The sequence below is a fragment of the Oncorhynchus nerka genome, linkage group LG3 (genome assembly GCF_034236695.1).
Source record: "Oncorhynchus nerka isolate Pitt River linkage group LG3, Oner_Uvic_2.0, whole genome shotgun sequence".
NCBI lineage: Eukaryota > Metazoa > Chordata > Actinopteri > Salmoniformes > Salmonidae > Oncorhynchus > Oncorhynchus nerka.
In genome coordinates this window covers 21,514,623-21,538,145 of record NC_088398.1, presented here as the reverse complement: position 1 = coordinate 21,538,145, position 23,523 = coordinate 21,514,623, and the positions used below count along the sequence as shown (strand labels likewise).

Below are 23,523 nucleotides of genomic sequence, written 5' to 3'. Positions count from 1 at the left end.
TATTTGAGAAATATCACATTTCCATAAGTAATCAGACCCTTTACTCAGTACTTTGTTGAAGTACCTTTGGCAGCAATTACAGCCTCGAGTCTCCTTGGTATGACGCTACAAGCTTGGCACACCTGTATTTGGGGAGTTTCTCCCATTCTTCTCTGCAGATCCTCTTAAGCTCTGTCAGGTTGGATGGGAAGCTTTGATGCACAGCTACTTTCAGGTCTCTCCATAGATGTTAGATCGGCTTCATGTCCGGGCTCTGGCTGGGCCACTCAAGGACATTCAGAGACTTGTCCCGAAGCTACTCTTGCAGTGTCTTGGCTGTGTGCTTAGGGTCGTTGTCCTGTTGGAAGGTGAACCTTTGCCCCAGTCTGAGTGCTCTGGAGCAGGTTTTCATCAAGGATCACTGTACTTTGCTCCGTTCATCTTTGCATCGATCCTGACTAGTCTCCCAGTCCGTCGCTGACGGACACCCCCACAGCATTATGCTGCCACCACCATGCTTCACCATAGGGATGGTGCCAAGTTTCCTTCAGACGTGACCCTTTGCATTCAAGAGTTCAATCTTGGTTTCATCAGACCAGAGAATCTTGTTTCTCATGGTCTGAGAGTTGTTAAGGGCCTTTTGGCAAACGAGCTGTCATGTGCCTTTTATTGAGGAGTGGCTTCTGTCTGGCCACTCTACCATAAAGGCCTGATTGGTGGAGTGCTGCAGAGATGGTTATCCTTCTGGAAGGTTCTCCCATCTCCCCAGACAAACTCTAGAGCTCTGTCAGAGTGACCATTGGGTTCTGACCAAGGCCCATCTTCCCTGAATGCTCAGTTGGCCGGGCGGCCAGCTCTAAGAAGAGTCAAGGTGGTTCCAAACTTCTTCCATTTAAGAACGAGGGAAGCTACTGCGTTCTTGGGGACCTTCAATGCTGCAGAAATGTTTTGGTACCCTTCCCCAGATCTGTGCCTCGACACAATCCGGTCTTGGAGCTCTACGGACAATTACTTCGACCTCATAGCTTGGTTTTTGCTCTGACATGCACCGTCAACTGTGGGAGCTTATATAGACAGGTGTGCTTTTCTAATTCATGTCCAATCAATTGAATTTACCACAGGTGGAATCCAAATCAAGGAGTAGAAACATCTCAAGGATGATCAATGGAAGCAGGATGCACCTGAGCTCAATTTTGGGTCTCATATCGAAGGGTCTGAATACTTATGAAAATAACGGTTTCCGTTTTTTATACATTTGCAAACATTTCTAAAAACGTGTTTTTGCTTTGTCATTATGGGGTATTGTGTGTAGATTGCTGACGATTGTGAAAAAAGTCAAGGGGTCTGAATACTTTCCGAGGGCACTTTAGGCTTCAGACAGGAGTTGACAGACAGTCTGAAGAGCAAATTAATGGTAGGAGGGACATCCCTGCTGCAAGAGGTGTCAGATGTCATATCCTGCTTCATACAGGCAGATGAGATACTCCTGTGTCTGAGAATCAGGGCTACCTCTTAATGCAAACCATTTTGATCTATTTTGTCCACAGATCGATTTTTACGCAATGGTTTTAAACGGTTTACTGGTAGCTAAAATAGATTAAACAAAAGCTAAAAACTGTCACACAAAAAAGATTGCAAAAACAAATTACTCAAACTAGGTGGTCATTATCCTTACCTTGAGGATGGTTATGTTCCAGGTGAAGCTCTCCACAGCCTTGGCCAGCTTCCTGCCCTTCAGGCCCTCCTTCACCGCCATGTCATGGAGGTTCTCATGGAACTCCATCGCTGGGGAGAGAGGGGTCAGGGGACACATGAGTTTTACACTGTATTCACACACATTTGTCCCAGAGGCTAGCATTGACGTACAATGTTCAATGCATTTATATGCTAGGTTTGCATGAAATGCCAATTGGGGTTTGGCAAGTGTCAGCACTATGGGGGAAAAACCTTAAGTTATAAAGCCTCCACACATTTGGTTTCATTCTTGACATGTGAGACAATGATAAAACACCAACACACATTAGATGATCATACGTTAAGTATTCAACCGTCTGTCTCTCAGTGTGCACACAGTACTAGAACTACCTGGTTCAGTTTCTGTTTTCATTGTCTATAGAAATTACACTAGTCTGAAAACAGCTGCCCAGCAGACAACATGAGGACGGAAGCAAGGCTGGTGAGGTCAAGATGGAGTGAGAGACATCTTCTCTTGAGAGTGTGAGAGAAAGAGAGAGCAAGACTAGTATGGGCAGGGCAGACAGACATGACATCCCCTCACTGTGGATTAGCATCAAGGCACTGAGCAGAGGAGGGACTTGTCTCCCGAGGAGCTTTGTTCCTCCTCTCCTTCCCCTCTTTCCTCCTCTCTCTCTGACGGAGTGCTTCTCTCCGTTAGGATACACAGACGAACATTGCTGGGTGTTTGATTTGAGTCAGGTTGCAGTGGAGTCCACAACATCAGGGCAACAGCTGAGGGTCTGGCCGTTAAGGTGCTCGGTATACTACTAATAGCTTCACCAGACTCAGCTGATGGCGCACACACACACAAGCTGAAACGGTCGGACTGAGCATGCTCAGATCTATCGCGGCGCTCTATCAGCTCTGGGTCGGTTCCCAGCCCTGTTGGTGTTGTTTCCATGGCAACACCAAATACCGTACATGTGAGATATACGGTGGGGTGGGTTGGATGTTGATGATGATTCTGAGGAGGTCTGTGATATTGGCACTTCAGCAGTTAGCACATACCTGACCTAGATGAAGAGTCGAGACTGAGAAAACGGCCAAAGGAATGTTCACAAATTAGGCCCTGGCTGAGGCTAATATTGTATTCGTTTACAGAGAATGGTTAAAGCATAGACTTTAAAAAACAAATTAATTGGACCATACACTGTGCTAATAATCTGTTACTCCCAGCCTTTATGATTTTGTTCACTGTGAAACATCGTAATGATTATCCCCCACCCTGAGGTGCTGTGCTGCTGCAACTACAGTCACTGCTGTTGTACTCATGAACCATGACTGTGCTGGACACACACACACGCACACACACAACCAACTCTCAGCAGGGGTTGCTTAGCAACGCAGTATAGAGTTGGGGGTGTGTGGCGGGGGACTAATTCTGTCATTCTGAGCAAGCCCTTTCAAACGCAATTCTCGGCAAGCTTATGCTCGCTGACAGAGACTGTATGGAGCCACCAAAGGTTCTCAGTCACCTTTGACAGTCCATAACTGAGCGGCAGGTAGGAAAGGGTTTTGCCGTGGCCAATGACAATACATCAGGGATTAGCTTCTTTAGATGGTGTAATCTTCTCCCTCGTATACCTGGAGCTCAATAACTGTCAGTACAATGAACTTGGACCACAGTGCCCAGTCAGAGGATATATTCATGAAACCGTTTCCCCAACCTGTATTGTAGCCGAGGCTAAATGTTGGTATCAAACGGTGGCATGCGTGTACAGATATGTTATAAAAGATGATCTGCCTGTTTACTAGCTTTATTAATAATGGATTGAATCGCAAAAGCAACACATTGATGAAGTGTCCCCAAACCTCCTGAACAGATGATGCATTTGACCCTGTAGAATATCACCTACTGTATTTAATGGCCACAGGTCATTACTGTAATGGGGCTTTTCCATTCATTTTATGTTCCACATTTTCTCTTTAGCTTGTTTTCTTGGTAGCTTGTAAAAGTTAACCTAGGTGGGATCTGTTATAAGCATTACTCTGTCCATTACTCTTTTGGGGTTCAGCTATTGAGTTGTCCCAGATGTTATTTGGTACCTGTGTGAGTGTCAAGTATTGCATTTGATCTGTGCGCTTCAGACAGTAAGTAGTGAGCTTTGTTCATTGTTACCCAGGGGGTCTTTTGAGGCGGGTTGTTCTCTCTGGATGGTTATGATGGATTACACAGAACTCCAGTAGCTGTTGCTGGAATGTTCTGCTCACTGTCCGGAGGGAATACAGTTTGTATTGACCCATTTTCCACTCGCACTCACAGCTGACAACACGTATCGATGAAATTATAACGTGATTTTCTCGTTGCTTAGTTTACCGTCTGCTGTGTCCTATTTTGCAAAATGTTGGAGGTTGAATCCAGCCCAGTAGATTTGATATGATGCCTGGTAGTGACCAAAAGCCTTGGGCGGCCAATGTGGAAGTCCATGTTTAACCTGTTAAGTAGTCATGTGTGCCCATATTAACTAATAAAACAATACAAATTCATGAAACATTTCCTACCTTCACTAGCCTATCGTTTTGGCTTAACTGAGTGGCCTAGTTAGGTAGAATTTGAAAGAATTTCTGTATTTGAGGACTCACATGTTAGAGTGAAACGGTGCTGAAGGCAAAAAAAAGTTGGTGCTATGCTGTTTGTTCTGATACACAACTGAAAACCAAACTTAAAAAATGTTCAATGCACTTGATATACTCCTCAAAGAACACACACCTTACCCGAGTTTGAAATGATGTCAGTGCTTATAAATGTAACATAATAAATTGCTGCATTTGTGAATTGAGTACTTGTATTCGAGTAATTAGTAAACAAATGCAAACCTTAAATCGAGTACTGTGTACGTGTGCCCATCCCTAGTTACTTTCAGGTTCATTTTCATAGACATTTCAAAGATTAGAGGAAAATAACCATACATTGACAAAGTGTGATGGGTTCATATCAACTTTGAAGAGGAATGCTTTCAGACTATGGACACAATATACTGTAATACTATAGATCTAACGAGCACCAAAAGTGAGCACAATTCCGTATCTCCCTTCTTCCCAGAGTAAGAGATGTTTTTGTTGTCTCTTTCAGCACCGTTCCTTCAGGCAGTTCACACCTTAACTCTCAGACTACCAATGTCTCGGGCAGCAGCTTGAAGGCAGGTCCTATTGGTGTTGTGATGAATACTAAGAGGAGATGACGGCGAGAAGCCATTGATTTGCGACACACACCTCAGTTAAAGAAGACACTTCTCCACCCCCTTGATGAGCCAAGACAACAGACTATGAATATTGTATATGTCATCCATCTGGAAACCAATAAATCCCAGCCCCCGGAACGATGGCCTGTTTTTCCTCACTCGGCGCTCCAAACAAGCTACTCCATGAGAAATAAAACATAAACAAATCTTAGATGGGAAACGTTGCTGAAATGCTCTGCATTAGATGAAAGACACAGACGTCTAAATGATCCTGTCATTGAATATGATTTTATTTGTACTGTAGTAAATCTACAGGTCAATTTTATGCTGCATTTAAAGCACACAATTTAGTTTTGCAGTTTGCACCGTTAGAGGTCTTTCCACCTTGTCGAGTTCCCCTCATAATGGGGGGGGGGAAGAGAGGGTGAACATTCTGAAAGCTTCTCAAGCCAAGACTCTCCCACCTTGGAGCGAGTAGTGGAGGGTGGGATCTCTGCCAGCGTGTTCCATTGATGAGCTGCCAATCACCCTATCAAGGCTCCAAGATCCTTCCGATCCCCCACGCCCCAGAGCAGAATGGATTAACACTGCCCCTGTTCAAGTCAAGTCATTATGCAGGGCCAGAAGGCTATTCTCACAGAGACTCTCACCAGAGGAGCGGGATAAACAGTGCTAAGCGCACAGATATAATACAATTGCAAGAGCACACAAGCTGCAATATTCATATCAAAGTGCAAACGCAGAATTCTAACAATGAGATCAATTATTTTCCAATCAATTGCTCAGACAAAAAAAACAACACTTTTTTTAATCCATTCTGGTAAATTATTCCCTTTCAATTGTTATTAGATGGGCTTGATCTCATTCTGCACGTCTTGTAGCGGTGCGGTTCCTGGTGGAAACCAGGCATAAAGAGACCGCAGCCGCCTGCCAGTCTTTGATGTTGTTCTGTTCAGAACCTGGGTGTTTACCACCTCAGCTGCAACACTCCTAATTAGAGGAGCAGCGAGGCCCGATGCCGTGAGAATCATCAAAAACCAGGCAGAACCAAAGCAGTGTTTCAAAGCAGCCGGGTCACAGAAATGAGCATGAATCAAATGTTAATAACTCTTATGTAACAGGGCCGGCATAAATCAGTCCATCTTTTTTTGTTAGCTGCCGCTCTCTATGGCAGACTTCAGATGGGGGGGGTGGGGGGGGGTGATTGTATATGAAAGGAAGTAGGGAAGATCTGAGGGACAGTGGATCTTTGCAGAGAAATGGGCTTTTCATGCTAAACATCGCTCTTTAGTCATCTCTTTCCCTCTCTTACCTGCTTTCTGGGTTAGTAGTATTCGGTCGTAGGCTCCCTCGGAGTTCTCCAGCAGAGTCTTGCTGGTCTGGATCATCTGTCAGGAGAGGAGAAAGCAGACAGTCCAGTTGAACCTCTTACTCCCTTTACAGCAGCCTGGCATCCTGCGGTAGTGAGCTATCTTCATTTTTTGGCGGGTTTGCGGAGTATGTATCCAGTGCAAGGGAGAAAGAAGCCTTGGCCCTTATTACAGAGATAGAAGGGCCAAGCAGCGGGAGTTGTGCTGAGGCACGGTAAAAAACAGAGGGAGGAGAGTGTATCCGAGTATGTTATTGAAATTTGCAAGACAGCTAGGGTATTACAGTAATTGCATGTTATAATATGACGCTCCAGTCCTGTTTCAGAGTTGGTCTGAAAACATGTGATTTCAAGAGTAGGTTATTATTGTTTATTACAGCAATCTGTTGTAGAGAGGATAGGCCTCGTTCAGAGGCGTAACACAGCCTTATCTGTGGCATTACAGCTGGGTAGCGGACCGCTAAATTTAGCTCCCTGCCTTAATTGAGTGCACACACTTCTGACCTCCATGACTGTGTTAAAATTGTCATGGTGGCTCTGATCACAGAGGCCCATTTGCACTTCTAATGCCTGACCTAAAAATAAAACACCCCAAAATACATCCCTGGTACATCGGGGGTATTTCGGGAGGTTAATGATGCGTGTGTTTACTGTCATGGATCCTGGTAAATACCCACTGCGTGACCCAGAAGCCGTACACACGGATATGACCATCTGGATCTTTCTCCCTTATTACCGTCTCTCGGAGTGCAATTAATACGATCATCTGAAGGAAATGATGTATCATCTAAAATTAGAATAGGTTTCTTAATGCGATTCTGGGGCGAGATGACACAGTTACAGCAGCCTTCCGTTTCAATTAGTGGTACGGGTGTTGGGCTTTATATTCGCTGCTCTGGCGTAATTGACTTCTACATTCCCTCAGTGACTTAAGAGCACTGCAAGGTCACATAATAAAAGGCAGACAGTCTTGTTCCATTGCCAAGGCAGACCGGGCGGGACCTTGGGGTGGGGAGCGTGGGCAGCTGTTTCAGCAGAGATCCAGTTGCCAAGTCAATCTCTGACGGTCGGCCGGTGACCCAACAACATGCCCCCGAGATCGATCCCCGTTGCTGTGCCAGATTTCCAGCCAGTGAGAAAGAAGAGAGTACCTATTTAGGAGCATTGAGAGCGATGTGACGGGCGCTAAGGGGATCGGCAGCACTGTGACTGTGTGTCTGTGACAGCTTGTCCATGGTGGACTGCTGGGCTGGGCGTTCCACTTCAGGCAGTGAAAATGGAGATGGTTTCAAACAGTGACTCCAGCCCTCTACACCCAAATGGGGATATTAGGGAAAAAAACTAATTAGAACATGTTCTTTGGTGATACATCAATTTGAAAATTAGGAGTGATTTACACAATTATTTGAAAGCCCTGACAATTAACAATATGGCCTATATATTTATTGAGGTGGGCATCAAACCTAGTTTTATGAGGGCAACCCAGAGCATTCCTACAGTCTGTGATGAGTGTAACACGTCGTGACGAAGCTGAGGGAGGCGTGCGGGGTGTGTGAGGGAGGAGGGGGGGCTGTTTGTGACAGTCCACAGCTGCAGTAACAGGGCTGGAGGCTGTCAGGCACACTGATTACTTTACTAATGGGTGAAGAAATTATAGCCTTGGTGACAGACACAGCAACATCGGGAGGTATTTATAGTGGATTGAGAGGTAAGTGGCTGAACTCAACGCTGGCGTTGCTCACTAAAGACTAGCTATGGTGGATGTGTATTTAGTGGTGCTACTGGGAGTGTTTTACAAGGCTTCAAAATGGCAATAGTTATCATTAACAAACTAGTACTTTGTGACACATTGGTACTTCCCTACATTTTTTCTAGAAAAATCGACACAATGTACAACACAAAGAACAACACGAAGAACAACACATTCAATTAAGATAATTTCTGCAGAGGAGCACTGTGATGATACTGGAAGAGTCCACATGTTCTTTTCCTCTGCAAACAAAACAAGTAATGATTAGAAAAACCAGACAACCCCATAGTAAAATAGTGTATATCTATTTACCTAGTCGGTTTGATGTTGTGTGTCCTATGAGAGAAATGTTCCTCTCAAAGTGCATTCAAGTTATGACTGCCATAGGGAGGGAAACCTGCAACCTGACAAGCAGTCAATGCACAACAAGTCTTCATTCAATCGCAGGGGAAAATGGCATTTTTTAAAAAGAGGTGGATCCCGGCTTTCCATTCATACTTATTTATTTCTCAACTCCTAAAAATTCTGAAATGCACCATTTTAAACGCAGAGTTTTTAGCAGCGTCATGGTTGAGCACAATACCGCTCAGCAATTCACCTCGAGTGCACAGGGTCAATTGTAGGGTAACTTGGAGTGACTTCAATTGTGATGAGACAGATTACATACAGTTGAAGTCAGAAGTTTACATACAATTATGTTGGAGTCATTAAAACTCATTTTTCAACCACTCCACAAATTTCTTGTTAACAAACTATAGTTTTGGCAAGTCGGTTAGGACATCTACTTTGTGCATGACAAGTCATTTTTCCAACAATTGTTTACAGACAGATTATTTCATTTATAATTCACTGTATCACAAATCCAATGCGTCAGAAGTTTACATACACTGAGTTGACTGTGCCTTTAAACAGCTTGGAAAATTCCAGAAAATTATGTCATGGCTTTAGAAGCGTCTGGTAAGCTAATTGATATCATTTGAGTCAATTGGAGGTGTACCTGCGGATGTATTTCAAGGCCTACCTTCAAACTCAGTGCCTCTTTGCTTGATCATGGGAAAATCTAAATAAATCAGCCAAGACCTCAGAAAAAAAATTGTAGACCTCCACAAGTCTGGTTCATCCTTGGGAGCAATTTCCAAACACCTGAAGGTACCACGTTCCTCTGTACAAACAATAGAACGCAAGTATAAGCACCATGGGACCACGCAGCTGTCATACCGCTCAGGATGGAGATGCGTTCTGTGGTGAGAAAAGAATGCACTTTGGTGCGAAAAGCGCAAATCAATCCCAGAAGAACAGCAAAGGACCTTGTGAAGATGCTGGAGGAAACAGGTACAAAAGTATCTATATCCACAGTAAAAAACGAGTCCTATGCCGACATAACCTGAAAGGCCACTCAGCAAGGAAGAAGCCACTGCTCCAAAACCGCTATAAAAAAGCCAGACTACGGTTTGCAACTGCACATGGGGACAAAGATCGTACTTTTTGGAGAGATGTCCTCTAGTCTGATGAAACAAAAATAGAACTGTTTGACCATAATGACCATCGTTATGTTTGGAGGAAAAAGGGGGAGACTTGCGAGCCAAAGAACACAACATGTATTTGGCTAAGGTGTATGTAAACTTCCGACTTCAACTGTATTTGGATGAGCAAGAATAGTGGCAACCAGGGAAAATGTTGGGGGAATAAAATGTAACATGAAGTGGTTTCTGTGAGAAGCACAGGCAGGGGGCATGTCAGCAATAATTATATTTATTCATTTTCTCAGTCCTTCTACATAAACTGTACACGACTTGATCTTCTTTCACTTCATATTTTCATCAAAATTGCTGAGGACACGCAAGAGTCAATGTCTAACACTTAACTCATGATCCAAACTTCACTGACGGCTGCCCATGACTCTCAGTGAGTGAGACACGACTCATCTGTTCGCAGGTTAGTTAGCACATTACCGTCATGCTCTGTGTGGGGGTTCTAAAGTCAAGAGAATGAGACATTATGAATACATTAGGTAAATGACATGCAATGCTAATGGTGTACTAATGCAGTCTGTACCCTTTGACCTGTGTTTCTGCAGTGGATAATAAGCTTCACCAATACTTCTCCAGGATTTCTGCTTTGTGCACAGCACACTGCAAACATGTCTGACACAGAAAACAGCTGGTGTCAAACAGAAATATCAAGGTATGAATATTTTAAAGCGTATTCAATACATATTCAGAGAAAATAGGCTACAGATTTGAGGATGAAATATCAGATGCTCCTAAAGTGTTTTTCCATGGCCACGTTGGATAATCTAGCAGAGCTTTCATGTTGTTTTTATCTTGCCCACTGTATTGTAGCAAATAGAGTAGATAAGTAATGAAATATTCAAAATGGGGGACGAAGGGAATTCTATAAACACTCGTATTATTAAGGTACAGAGGGGCAAAAAAGTATTTAGTCAGCCACCAATTGTGCAAGTTCTCCCACTTAAAAGATGAGAGAGGCCTGTAATTTTCATCATAGGTACACTTCAACTATGACCGACAAAATGAGAAAAACAAATCCAGAAAATCACATTGTGGGATTTTTAATGAATTTATTTGCAAATTATGGTGGAAAATAAGTATTTGGTCAATAACAAAAGTTTATCTCAATACTTTGTTATATACCCTTTGTTGGCAATGACAGAGGTCAAACGTTTTCTGTAAGTCTTCACAAGGTTTTCACACACTGTTGCTGGTATTTTGGCCCATTCCTCCATGCAGATCTCCTCTAGAGCAGTGATGTTTTGGGGCTGTTGCTGGGCAACACGGACCTTCAACTCCCTCCAAAGATTTTCTATGGGGTTGAGATCTGGAGACTGGCTAGGCCACTCCAGGACCTTGAAATGTTTCTTACGAAGCCACTCCTTCGTTGCCCGGGTGGTGTGTTTGGGATCATTGTCATGCTGAAAGACCCAGCCACATTTCATCTTCAATACCCTTGCTGATAGAAGGAGGTTTTCACTCAAAATCTCAAGATACATGGCCCCATTCATTCTTTCCTTTACACGGATCAGTCGTCCGGGTCCCTTTGCAGAAAAACAGCCCCAAAGCATGATGTTTCCACCCCCATGCTTCACAGTAGGTATGGTGTTCTTTGGATGCAACTCAGCATTCTTTGTCCTCCAAACACGACGAGTTGAGTTTTTACCAAAAAGTTATATTTTGGTTTCATCTGACCATATGACATTCTCCCAATCTTCTTCTGGATCATCCAAATGTTCTCTAGCAAACTTCAGACGGGCCTGGACATGTACTGGCTTAAGCAGGGGGACATGTCTGGCACTGCAGGATTTGAGTCCCTGGCGGCGTAGTGTGTTACTGATGGTAGGCTTTGTTACTTTGGTCCCAGTTCTCTTGCAGGTCATTCACTAGGTCCCCCCGTGTGGTTCTGGGATTTTTGCTCACCGTTCTTGTGATCATTTTGACCCCACAGGGTGAGATCTTGCGTGGAGCCCAGATCGAGGGAGATTATCAGTGGTCTTTTATGTCTTCCATTTCCTAATAATTGCTCCCACAGTTGATTTCTTCAAACCAAGCTGCTTACCTATTGCAGATTCAGTCTTTCCAGCCTGGTGCAGGTCTACAATTTTGTTTCTGGTGTCCTTTGACAGCTCTTTGGTCTTGGCCATAGTGGAGTTTGTAGTGTGACTGTTTGAGGTTGTAGACAGGTGTCTTTTATACTGATAACAAGTTCAAACAGGTGCCATTAGAGGAGTGGAGGACAGAGGAGCTTCTTAAAGAATAAGTTACAGGTCTGTGAGAGCCAGAAATCTTGCTTGTTTGTAGGTGACCAAATACTTATTTTCCACCATAATTTGCAAATAAAATAATAAAAAATCCTACAATGTGATTTTCTGGATTTTTTTGTCTCATTTTGTCTGTCATAGTTAAAGTGTACCTATGATGAAAATTACAGGCCTCTCTCATCTTTTTAAGTGGGAGAACTTGCCCAATTGGTGGCTGACTAAATACTTTTTTTGCCCCACTGTACATTGATTACGGTGATGTGTAAGGCGTAATAGGTCTGTATTGAAATAGCCTCAATGACACATTATAAACTGGGTGTTTCCAGCCCTGAATGCTGATTGGCTGACAGCCGTGGTATATAAGACCGTTTACCATGGGTATGACAAAACACTTATTTTTGCTGTTCTAATTACGTTGGTAACCAGTTTATAATAACAACAAGGCACCTTGGGGGTTTGTGGTATATGGCCAGTATACCACGGCTAAGGGCTGTGCCCAGGCACTCTGCGATGTGTCATGCTTAAGAACAGTCCATAACCGTGGTATATTGGCCAATATACCACAGAACCTCATGCCTTATTGCTTAATTATATAACTTCAGTCCATTGTCAACATTGATTAAATTAATTGATTAAAACAACCCACCCCTGCCCTATTACCTAACCCTCTTACCCCCATGTTACCATTCAAATCCCACTACACCCTCCTCTTGACTTGATTAGAGTCAAGCTAATTTTCTAGGTGTTTTGAGGTTGTTTTTACAACCAGCACATTAGTAGTGGTCTAAAATCTCAGATTTCAAGTCCTGGTCCTAAAAAAGAATGTCCTCTATCAACTAACCTTATAAAACAAAGGAAATGTAAAAAATAATAATAATAATTAAATAAGAAAAAAACACGATACTGTTCAAACAAAAGTCCTCCTGTACTCACCATGTCATAGGCAGTGACCACCTTCTTCAGGACATCTGGTAGCAGGCCCTGGGGCTCCATGGTGGGGTACTGGTCCTTGAGGTTGAACACCAGGAGGGGGTTGTTGTCAGCCCCCGTCAGCCGGGAGGACAGGGCCAGGATGCACTGCTTCAGGTTGGCCACTGCCGAGAGGCCACACAGTTCCTTGAAGGGCACTATGGCATTCTGCAAAGGAACATGAAAGCTTGGGTTGGTGTCCGTTTGATGATGAACTAAAGACTGTTGTTGTATTGAAGACAAAGAACACGGGACAAAGTGGAAGATAAAAAAACAACTCAAGCTTTCATAAATGGACAAGATGCAGAATATTGTACTGCAGACTAGGGATGTGACAAATGAAACCATTTTGTTAAAACGATAAGAAACATTCATCAAATTCCATGTGAATTCACGATGCAGATGTGCTGCTGCCTGCAACGGTTTGGGTCCCTTTCAGATGGTTAAGCATTAATGTACCTCAATTCCACCTCGCAATGTTTGCATTTCCTTCTCAAAGTATTGCCTACAGGACTTTGCCGCTGTCGCTTGCCTTTCTCAGCCATTTTTCCAACTGTTAACAACAATGACGTAGTGGTGGAGAGTCGACTTCAAAATAACGTGTCAACTCCCATTTCTGAGTGTCAAGATTAAATTCCGCTAGGAATCGACTCCTAAGATTTTGTATTTTGGGAATGGAGGAGTTGCCGTACTATTTTGGGAGTTGCCGTACTTCCGAAAACACTTCTTTCATAGCGAGCTAACGAGGGACGGAGAGAGAGGGGAGGGGCACAGTATAGGCAGGTCGACCAACAGGCAGACAGAGTCAGAACTGTGCACTTGGCCTAGGCTATTTATCGGCAATCAAAAGCTCTATCTCGCAATGCAATATCTCGCAATTTCTTGGCCTGCAATGTCTCGCAACTTCAGTAAAGCAGGGCCTATCATCAATGAAAAGGCTAGGATATTGAGATGAGAGAGATGCAACACGTCACTCTCACACAGTATCTGCACATATGCATGGGTTCACTTCACACTGTTCACAGCGTGGTAGCCAGGGCAGCAAAACAGTAGTGAAGTGCCTCGTGCTTCAAAGCTCTTAGTTGTTGAGGAAATTGACCAACTATGCTGTTTACTTTCTGGATCTACATAAAAATAAAAATAAACTTTTCCGGTTAGGGATTTTTATTAATGTTAATGATCCCAATTTCTTTAACGTTAAAACATTCACACCCCTAATGCAGACAAAGTTGCAAAACATTATTAGCCTCAAGGGTACTAGGGCATGAATGACAAGTGAATTATTACAGTTCAGAGTTCCCATTTGTTTTCATTTCAGTTTGGTTTTTAGTCATTTAAGATAAAGATCACTGCTGTGACAAAGTTCACTTGAGTAATTATCTCATTCAGCTGGTTCGTTTGATTCATTATGAATGAAGATCAGTGATTAGATGATTCCTAATGTTTTCAATTATCTAACGCAGAAAATAACAACTGAGCTCTGTTAAGTTACCTAAGTTAATGTGGCCTATGTAGTTACTAATTAACAGGCTAGAAGCAGAAGTATAAGTACAGAGAAACACCCTGTGATAGGAAGTGGTTAAGAGTACTTCTTACCTCCAAGAACCTTTGTTGGTTTTTGTTAGTCATTCGATAACACACACACGCACGCACAAAAATCCTAACCTTCCTGTGAAAAGCCCAATTTAAACAGTGTGTAAACAACCGGGAGGACAAACAGCCACAGAGAGAACGCCCAAGATGTGTTAGTCTCAGGGCCAGTGGCCTGTTATCACATAATGACTGCAATGTAAACAGAGTGACCAAAATAAACCCTAATACACAATGCACCACCACAAAAGACCAACCACACAGTGGGGGAACAATCGTCTATGCAACTTCCTTCTGACACATTTCTCAGTATTGCTTCAGACCAGAAAAGACCAGCTGTTTGAAGTAGGCTAGCTCATGGGGGGCCCAGTGGGAACCTAGTGAGCACACAGGAATGCACAAAAGCAGATGTAGGTGGATAGTCTGAACAGGCAAATTGTCATGTGGGTAGTGGGTAACAATAGCCTACTGTTCATCTTTTGGTCGATATCTTTCTGTTATGTCCTTTTTCAACCAATAAAAGATTGATCATTGCTGCTAACAGTTTACCGAGTGAAAATTTGAAGTAAAACACCATATGTGTTTTTTGCTCTTTTGAAAATAGGTGACGCACTAGTCTCGTTTCCACTCCACTTCAACATAATTTGTGGTAATTTTTCCTTTAGACAGCATACAGTAATCTCCTTCTAGAATTATTACTGACAAGCCCATAAGCGCCACAGTGCAGCATTACATAACACGTTTTCCATTTGATATATTAGAAGGTATGCTCATAAGCCACTACCTGGATATCTGAATATCAACCCCGGGCCTCAGCGCTCCAGTGGGGATTTCACCAGTCTGGCTCTGAGCTGCGAAGTCTCCTCGAGTCTGTCTCGACTGTTGTGCAATACACATGGATTAGATCAAATCTGCTTAAATCAAGTTTGGTGGCTTTGTTTTCTCTTGCCAAAGGGAGCTTTATTTTTAGATGCTACACAGTCTTTGTAGTAAATCTCACTGTGATCCCCGCTTGACTCTAGGGGTCAGTGTTCATATTCTAACAAAAACATTCCCATGTAGGAGGATGAGTAAATAAACTTGGATTCAAACGACTCATCCACGACTTTATTAAAACATGCACATTCCCTGAAAAATATATGACATAATGTAGGCTAGCCTGGAAAATAGAAACTAGGAATAAATTGGTGATTTTTTACAAGTCAATGCTTAGGGATGGATCGGAATTTACACAATGGTTACTCAGGCCTACCTGTCTGACAGACAAAATTAGGCTATAGGCTGCTATAGCCATAGATTTGTCAGTCAATTCCTCCACCCATCACGCATTCTTTAAATATCCTACCCCGTGTCAGTGAAGGGCTGTTAAGTTAAAACCAACACTCGGAATTGAGAGGGTATCTATCATTTTTTTAAATGGCAAAAAGCACAGGCCTACCCCTTGTTAGCTTAAGATTTTGAAGAAAATTAAATTGGATCCGATTATATAAAGTGATCGATAACAGTGCTTTGGTCCGCAATGTTTTATGCTAGAAACAAGCTGTAAAATATCCAGGAAAGACATGACACAGATTATTCCTTTCTTTGACATTAAGAGGCTGAGCTACAACCTTCTATTGCCGATGAGACAAAACAGACTTTGGTTGGGAAGTCATCTAAATCTATCACTATCAATTGATTAAACTGTTCACTATGTACAATAGAAGATGTTTAAACCCAGACAGCTTTTAGCTAAAACCTTCTGACCGTCTCTTGTTGGGTTAAGCCACAGAAGAAAAGTAGCCAGCAGTTAAAGCTTACATTTGTATGTGTCGGTAGGCCTACTCTGTCTGGGGTGGAAAGGTAGGCCTACTCTGTCTGGGGTGGAAAGGTAGGCCTACTCTGTCTGGGGTGGAAAGGTAGGCCTACTCTGTCTGGGGTGGAAAGGTAGGCCTACTCTGTCTGGGATGGAAAGGTAGGCCTACTGTCTGGGGTGGAAAGGTAGGCCTACTCTGTCTGGGGTGGAAAGGTAGGCCTACTCTGTCTGGGGTGGAAAGGTAGGCCTACTCTGTCTGGGGTGGAAAGGTAGGCCTACTGTCTGGGGTGGAAAGGTAGGCCTACTCTGTCTGGGGTGGAAAGGTAGGCCTACTCTGTCTGGGGTGGAAAGGTAGGCCTACTCTGTCTGGGGTGGAAAGGTAGGCCTACTGTCTGGGGTGGAAAGGTAGGCCTACTCTGTCTGGGGTGGAAAGGTAGGCCTACTCTGTCTGGGGTGGAAAGGTAGGCCTACTCTGTCTGGGGTGGAAAGGTAGGCCTACTCTGTCTGGGGTGAAAAGGTAGGCCTAACTTTTAAAATAACCATGATCAGATTCCTAATCATTTGCAAACAGGGACAGCTTCGTTGCAAACCAAGTACACCGATTTGGCATTGGAGAAATATGATAAGATGAACACATAAGCTATCGCTCAGTCCATTCTTAGCCTGTAATTTTGGTCATTGTGTGGTATTAAAAAAGATTATGTAGAATTGCCTGACATTTTTATAAAAATTATATATTTTTCTCAGACCTGCAAATACAATAATAGATTCATGCAATGCTTTTACTATAAAGGAGATATTTTCACTTCTACTGTTGTCCATGGTGGTCTGTGAGCCCACAACTTTCTGGCCCTCAGCCCTGTGCGCTATAAAGAATTCCTGCGTTGCCATGCGATGCTCTGGTCTGTCCAAGACGTGAGGGTAAACAGTAGACATGTTCTCTGCTATCCACTTTGTTTTAATTACTATTTTGGGTATAGGGGATGGTCACTTATTAAAAAAATATTTAAAATATGTTCAGTGAGCGATTAGGTCAAATTTATTTTTCATTTCAGAGAGGTCCAATTTTCTCCATGTAACCCTTATTACAAATAATGTTCACTCCCTTACCTGCATGTTTTCTCTGAGGTCGGTGGCTTCCCTCAGTGGCAGTATGGCTGTCTTGAAGATGTCGTCCACAGCCTTGATGACCAGCACTCTCATGGTGGCGTACTCCCGACTTCTCTTGCCCTTACGCACAGAGAGTCCCCTCTTGTGAGGCTTGCCCCCGCCCCTTCGGTTGGTGATGGCCACATGGACGAATAGCCAGGCGTGGGGAAGTACTTCCCCCGTTAGGGATTGTAACGGTATGTGCCGGAATCCCGGCTGGAGACACTCGAAGGGGATTGTGTACTGGCCGATGAACTCGTCGCCAATGTAGTCATCATCAAGCACCACGAAGCGCACCATGGCTAGCTCAGGTAGGTTTATCTGAAACTCAAAGCTTTCATCAAACAGTGGGTTCTCCCCATTCTGATTGACAGTTTTAGTCCTTTGCTCTGCACAATCAGCAGGGATGCCATGGATCTCCACATAGACATAAGGGTCAACAACATCTCCTTTGGAGCCTGAGCCTTTGGGTTTGGGGAAGTTTTGTCCACTTATGATCTTTATGTGCAAGAGCTGAGGAGACACACCAGGTACTGAGTCTTTAGTGTTGGCACTGAAATATGACACCTGCTCCCTCATTATGGCTGGTCGCAGCACATACCCACAGTTCCCATTCTGACGGAACCAGCCAATGTTTAGGTCCATCATCAGGCCGGGGGTCTGGTAGTTCATTGCCACGATCTGGCAACCACACTTCCAGAAGTCCTGAGGGTTCATGTTACTAGAGTCGATCCGCATTGGGCTGGGGTAGACTCTCGCCAATAACTTCTTGTTGTAGTTAACAAAGTCGCCTGGAAAGTCATTGGCACAGCGACTGGCAAAGACCTCATTGAACGAGCAAAGTTCCCAGTGCTTCTGGCTTTGGAAAGCTGTTGGGAAGTCTTTGAACGCAATCGATTTACACAACGTTACCAGGTCAGAGAGGTCCTTGGACAGCTGGAACTTTTTCAGTGGGATGCTCTGCTGTTCGTCGGCTTCAATGTTCATTCTTTGTGACATCTCAGCCCCCTCATCCTCATCAGTCACTTCACCCTCCGAGCTAATGCAGGTTGTGCCCAGCTTCTTCCCCTTCAGCAGGATCTTACACTTGAGGTCAAAGGGTGAGGGCAGGTAGCTGTCTTCAGGTGAAGGTGGAACCATGTAAATCTTGTCACCAAGAATCTTTTTCAATTGCTGAAACATGACCCTCTGCTGCTTTAAGGAGCAGTGGTTCTCCAGACACAATATCAGGGGAAAGTCAGATGCAACAAAGGCATATTTGTTGATGACGTCACAGACACTGCAGAAGACTATCTGCGAGGTCATTGTGTGGCCAGTGTAAATGACAGGCTCATTATCTGGTCCATCCCAGACATCTAGTTCTACACTTCGACAGCCCATCTTGAGGGCACGGATGTACCCTGTAATGTCAGAGGGGCCTCTAAACTGATCCTCGATCAGGTATGTGTTGTGGGAAGCGTTGATGTAATAGTGGGACAAGGGCTGGTTCATGTCCTGACACACTGTTTTTTGTTCCGGGTCAAAGATGTGGCACTCTGGCGACATGAGATAATTGGTAAACCCATCAAGGGAGAGCCAGCCCTTGAGCTGCCCCTCTTTGGAAGGTTCATAACTCTGAATGACCTCCAGACTGGTGTCTTCACTTACTTGTGCCATACCCTGCTCAGCCTCCAGAAACATAGTTAAGTCCTTGGTATCTAGAAATTCCTTGTTGCTAGAGAACTGGACAAGAAGGAAATACATTTCTGGTCTTGTGCAAAGGTCATGAAAGACTTCAATGAACTCCTCCTTCGTCACACCACATCCCACCTTATCTTTAGATTTGTGAAACTCCTTAAACTTGAGTTCAATCTTAACGTTTTTGAGTCCAGGGTTTAGGTTTTTAATTAGCTGCACGGCAGCACATAGACTGACGTGCTTGCTGTTGTTGGCATCAGCCTCCTCAAAGAGGTCCCCGAGCCAGGAGGAGCGCATGTTGTTCTGGTTGCTCTCAATCATATTCAGTGTGTGTTTCCCATAGGATATCAGGTATCTAAGCCCGGTCACCCATATGTTGGCCATATCGGCAGAGTTTGCAACCAAGTCCAAAGACTCATAGTTCTCCCCATAGATGATCGAGAAGGCACAGTCCTCTGATATCTGATCATATATTCCGTTGGTCCTAAACGTTTCTGTGTTTTTCCCTGTCCGCACCTCTTTGATGGACTTGACATCAATTTTGGCTTTCTCTGACTCTTTTTTGGAAGGTTCCCACCTTAGAGACTGCATGTCGGCGTCCAGGAGGAAGTAGCGGTGGTAAACGCGGGAGTTGGAGCGGACCTTCTTCAGTTCAGAGCCGTCCACCATGGCGTTGATGCAGTCGCTCGCACTGCTGATCTTCTTCTCAGTGGGCATGCTGCTGAACGAAACAGTCTTCTTCCTCTCTCTGCGCTGCCTCGAGCCATCCTGAGGAAGAAAAGCAAAAACCTGAATACCTGTTCTGTAAACAAGCAGAAAATAAGTAAATCACTTTAGATTTAGAGGTAAAAAGAGGAGCAGGATACTCTTTAAATCACTTCTCTGAGCTGGAAGCAAAATATTTAATTTATGAGATATACTATAGGCCAACTCAAAAAGTGAGAGTATTCCTGACTCTGTATGACTAAGCATTTGAGCATGTGTCTGCCTATTGAAATGGGTTGATTATTTCACTGCTATTTGCTATGAAATCTGTTTAACTCCTTAGCATTCCTTGATGATTGGAGCTGCCTAATGTCAGTGTTTGACTTCTAACTGCAATTCTTTTGGGGCAGCTGGTAGCCTAGTGGTTAGAGCGTGGTTAAACCAAAAGGTTACTGGATCGAATCCCCGAGCTGACAAGGTAAAAAAAATCTGTCCTTCTGCCCCTGAACAAGTAAGTTGGCCTACCGGCAAACAGTGGGTTGTCATTTTAAATAAGAATTTAAGAATAAGAATAAGAACTTGTCTCGTTAAATAAAAGGTAAAAATTAAATAAAAACTTTAAAAATTGTGAGCATTGCTTTTCACGGAGAAAATTATTTACTAAATTAATCTCTATTAAACAGTATTTTACCTCTCAGGCTTAACCCCAGAGTAACTATGTATTAATTAAACACAGTTATGATTTATTAGTTTCAGAAGGACCAAAAAATAAGATAGCCACGACGAAAATAGCCACGAGGAACATTGTGAAGTATAAAACATAATGTTCAAATATTGGGCATAATGCAGCGGTATGGCAGCCTGCTAATTCTCTTTGTCCATGTTGCTGCTGGTGATGGCAGGCCTTTATGGTCTAGAGGTCATCAATGTTTTCTTTTCAGCCCTACCTCGCAGAGACTAGAGGGAGAGAACTATCGAACTAAACTCGGCTCAATAAAATTAAATAATTAAAACATTTGTGAAATGCGTGCAGTTAAATTCTTGACTCTGGGGAAGCAAATCACACTCCAATCAAAGAGGAAGCGGCCAGTATATGGGATATAATCAGTTGTGCTTAGGCAGTAGGGATGGGGATTTGAAATAATTTCACTATATGAATAGTATCGTGAATTTTTGTCATTTATTTGGATATTCTAAATACGTGTACGTTTTTAACCTGAGTACTGCTGCTGCGCGAGGGAGAGGCTCAAACAACCTTTTATTGGTTGTGTGCACAGATTTGCAGATGTTATCGTAGGTGCAGCATTTCCAATGTTATTTATAATCCCATACAACAGTACCGGTCTTGACTGGAGTAGCCTAGAGAAGCTATAGTTAGCTAGGCTAAATGCTGGGCTTTCTCCCCAACCCCATTCCAACAATATCCTACCTGTTGGTTGCTCGTTGTAGCCTACTCCTTCTCATTTTGCAAACTGTTAATTCCATAATTGTATTCCATCTTGCATTGAATTAGTGAACTCTCTACATGTTGAGCCTCTTTGCCACTTCGATTGGCCAACATAAACAACAAGCCACACATGACACCTGAAGGCTACCGGTCATCTAGCTGTCTTTTTAACGGGGCACAGGCAGCACACCAGGTTAAGATGAATTACATCCTCTAAGGAATGTTGCCAAGCTATCCCAGTGTCTATAAATATTTGACCTTGGATAAGTGCTTCATACTGAAACTATAGGCTGTAGAGAGCTTAAAATAACTTTAGCAAAGCTCTAACTCAGCTAAGAGGGAACATAAACAATTGTTAAAAGGGGCATGTTTCAGTGGGTTAATTCATGCATCATAATTCATAATTTCTCACTGTAATATACAGTATCTACTGCCGTCCATATCACTCTTAGTATATCCTGTTTAAATTAATCAAGTGTACATACATATAAATTGCATTTGGATTACTGTTACAGTGCTATTCAGGTTTGTTCCAAAATTTGTTGATATCTCGTGTTTGTTTTTTGGGGGGATTATTTGACATTTTACTGCATTGTTAGGCGCTAGTAACATAAGCATTTCACTGAACCCACTATAACATCTGCTAAATTGTGTACGCATACAATAAACTGATTTGATGAGATGCTAACAAAGAGGTCAAAGCAAAGTTGAGAGCAGCATACCATATATGGTGCGTCACATGATGTGAAGAACACTGTTTGTTGACATATCTTGTGTATACGTCTTTCCTAACTCCCCCCAACCCCTTCTATTTTTCTTGAGAACTGAGGACCGTTACCTTGAAGAATCTCCTTGAACAATTGTGTTGCTCGACTTAAAGTGCCCGTCACAGTGCATTCTGGGTGAACCACAATGAGTCCCCCCCTAAAAAGGATACAGCCCACACAGATCTAGTAGTGTATTGGCCACGTGCGTGACATTTCCCAAGTAGTCTGTGTCATTGTTGTGTTCCAGCACCTTTATTTTTAACCTTTCCACATTCATCCAGATTCAAGCTGAACTAAATAAAACATGAATTCTGCATCAATTGACTAGCATCAGATGAAGTCTTCAATGCATGCTGAAAGTGCCTGACTTATGAGTGAATAGATTCCATTTCCATGAAAAGATTAATGACATTACTAAGAGGTTCCAATTTGTTTTCACCCAATATTTTGGCCAATTGGAAGTTTAAAATGGGCATTCAAAATACATAGACAAGCGTGCGGCTGGTTCTCATGCAAGTTGTTTATACTGAAATAAACAGCATGCATATGGAGCTTTAGATGTGGGGAAGGCTTCAGCGCCCATCGTCCTGCAACCAGCGCACTGCCATCCCTGATCGAATGGCCTGCGACGTTCAATGTCCCTGTGCCTGCCATGTGATCTTGCCCATGCTTGTGTGCACTTACTAAAGAGTAATGGCTCTCATGAAAGTCTATGTGCTTCTCCCCCAGGGCAAAGGCCATTGAAAATGTATTACCTTTGGGTCAAGAAAAATCTGACTACCCTTGTTGTAGAAAGAATTGAATGACAGACATTAACTGCTGAATATTAAAGTTTATGATTGACTATGAGCACCACCAAATATATTTGGAAATAAAAACATATAAAACACAACATGTAAAGTGTTGGTCCCATGTTTCATGAGCTAAAATAAAAGATCCCAGAAATTTCCCATACACACAAGCTTATTTCTCTCAGATTTTGTGCACAAATTTGTTTATATCCCTGTGAGCATTTCTCCTTTGCCAAGATAATCCATCCACCTGCCAGGTGTGGCATATCAAGAAGCTGATTAAACAGCATGATCATTACACAGGTGCAGTTTTGTCACACAATGCCACAGACGTCTCAAGTTGAGGGAGTGTGCAATTGGCATGCTGACTGCAGGAATGTCCACCAGAGTTGTTGCCAGAGAATGTAATGTTAATTTCTCTACCATAAATTGCCTCCAATGTCGTTTTAGAGAATTTGGCAGTACGTCCAACCGGCCTTACAACCGCAGACCAAGTGTATGACGTTGTGTGGCGAGCAGTTTGCTGATGTCAACTTTATGAACAGAGTGCCCCATGCTGGCCGTTGGGTTGTGGTATGGGCAGGCATAAGCTACGGATTTGATCAATGGTAATTTGAATGCACAGAAATACCGTGAAGAGATCCTGAGGCCCATTGTTGTGCCATTCGTCCACCATCATCACCTCATGTTTCAGCGTTGTAATGCACAGCCCTATGTCACAAGGATCTGTACACAATTCCTGGAAGCTGAAATGTCCAAGTTCTTCCGTGGCCTGCATACTCATCACACGTCACCCATTGAGCATGTGTGGGATGCTCTGGATAGACGTGTACGACAGTGT

The 23,523-nt window shown here is 43.3% G+C and overlaps 1 protein-coding gene across 2 annotated transcripts in view; it reads right to left on the bottom strand.

Moving 5' to 3' along the window:
• Window positions 1–23,523, bottom strand: part of LOC115104440 (inactive phospholipase C-like protein 2) — a 61,585-nt gene that overhangs the window by 1,815 nt on the left and 36,247 nt on the right. Inside the window, exons 4-7 of one of the 2 annotated variants that reach the window (XM_029625844.2) lie at window positions 17,257–19,740; window positions 12,726–12,929; window positions 6,211–6,286; window positions 1,655–1,764 (exon numbers count right to left, since the gene is read on the bottom strand). In XM_029625844.2, coding sequence (XP_029481704.2) covers window positions 1,655–1,764; window positions 6,211–6,286; window positions 12,726–12,929; window positions 17,257–19,740 — 2,874 coding nt within the window. Of the gene's footprint in view, window positions 1–1,654; window positions 1,765–6,210; window positions 6,287–7,418; window positions 7,577–8,329; window positions 9,992–12,725; window positions 12,930–17,256; window positions 19,741–23,523 lie in introns of those variants that run through there. The other variant, XR_010461110.1, reaches the window with a different exon arrangement.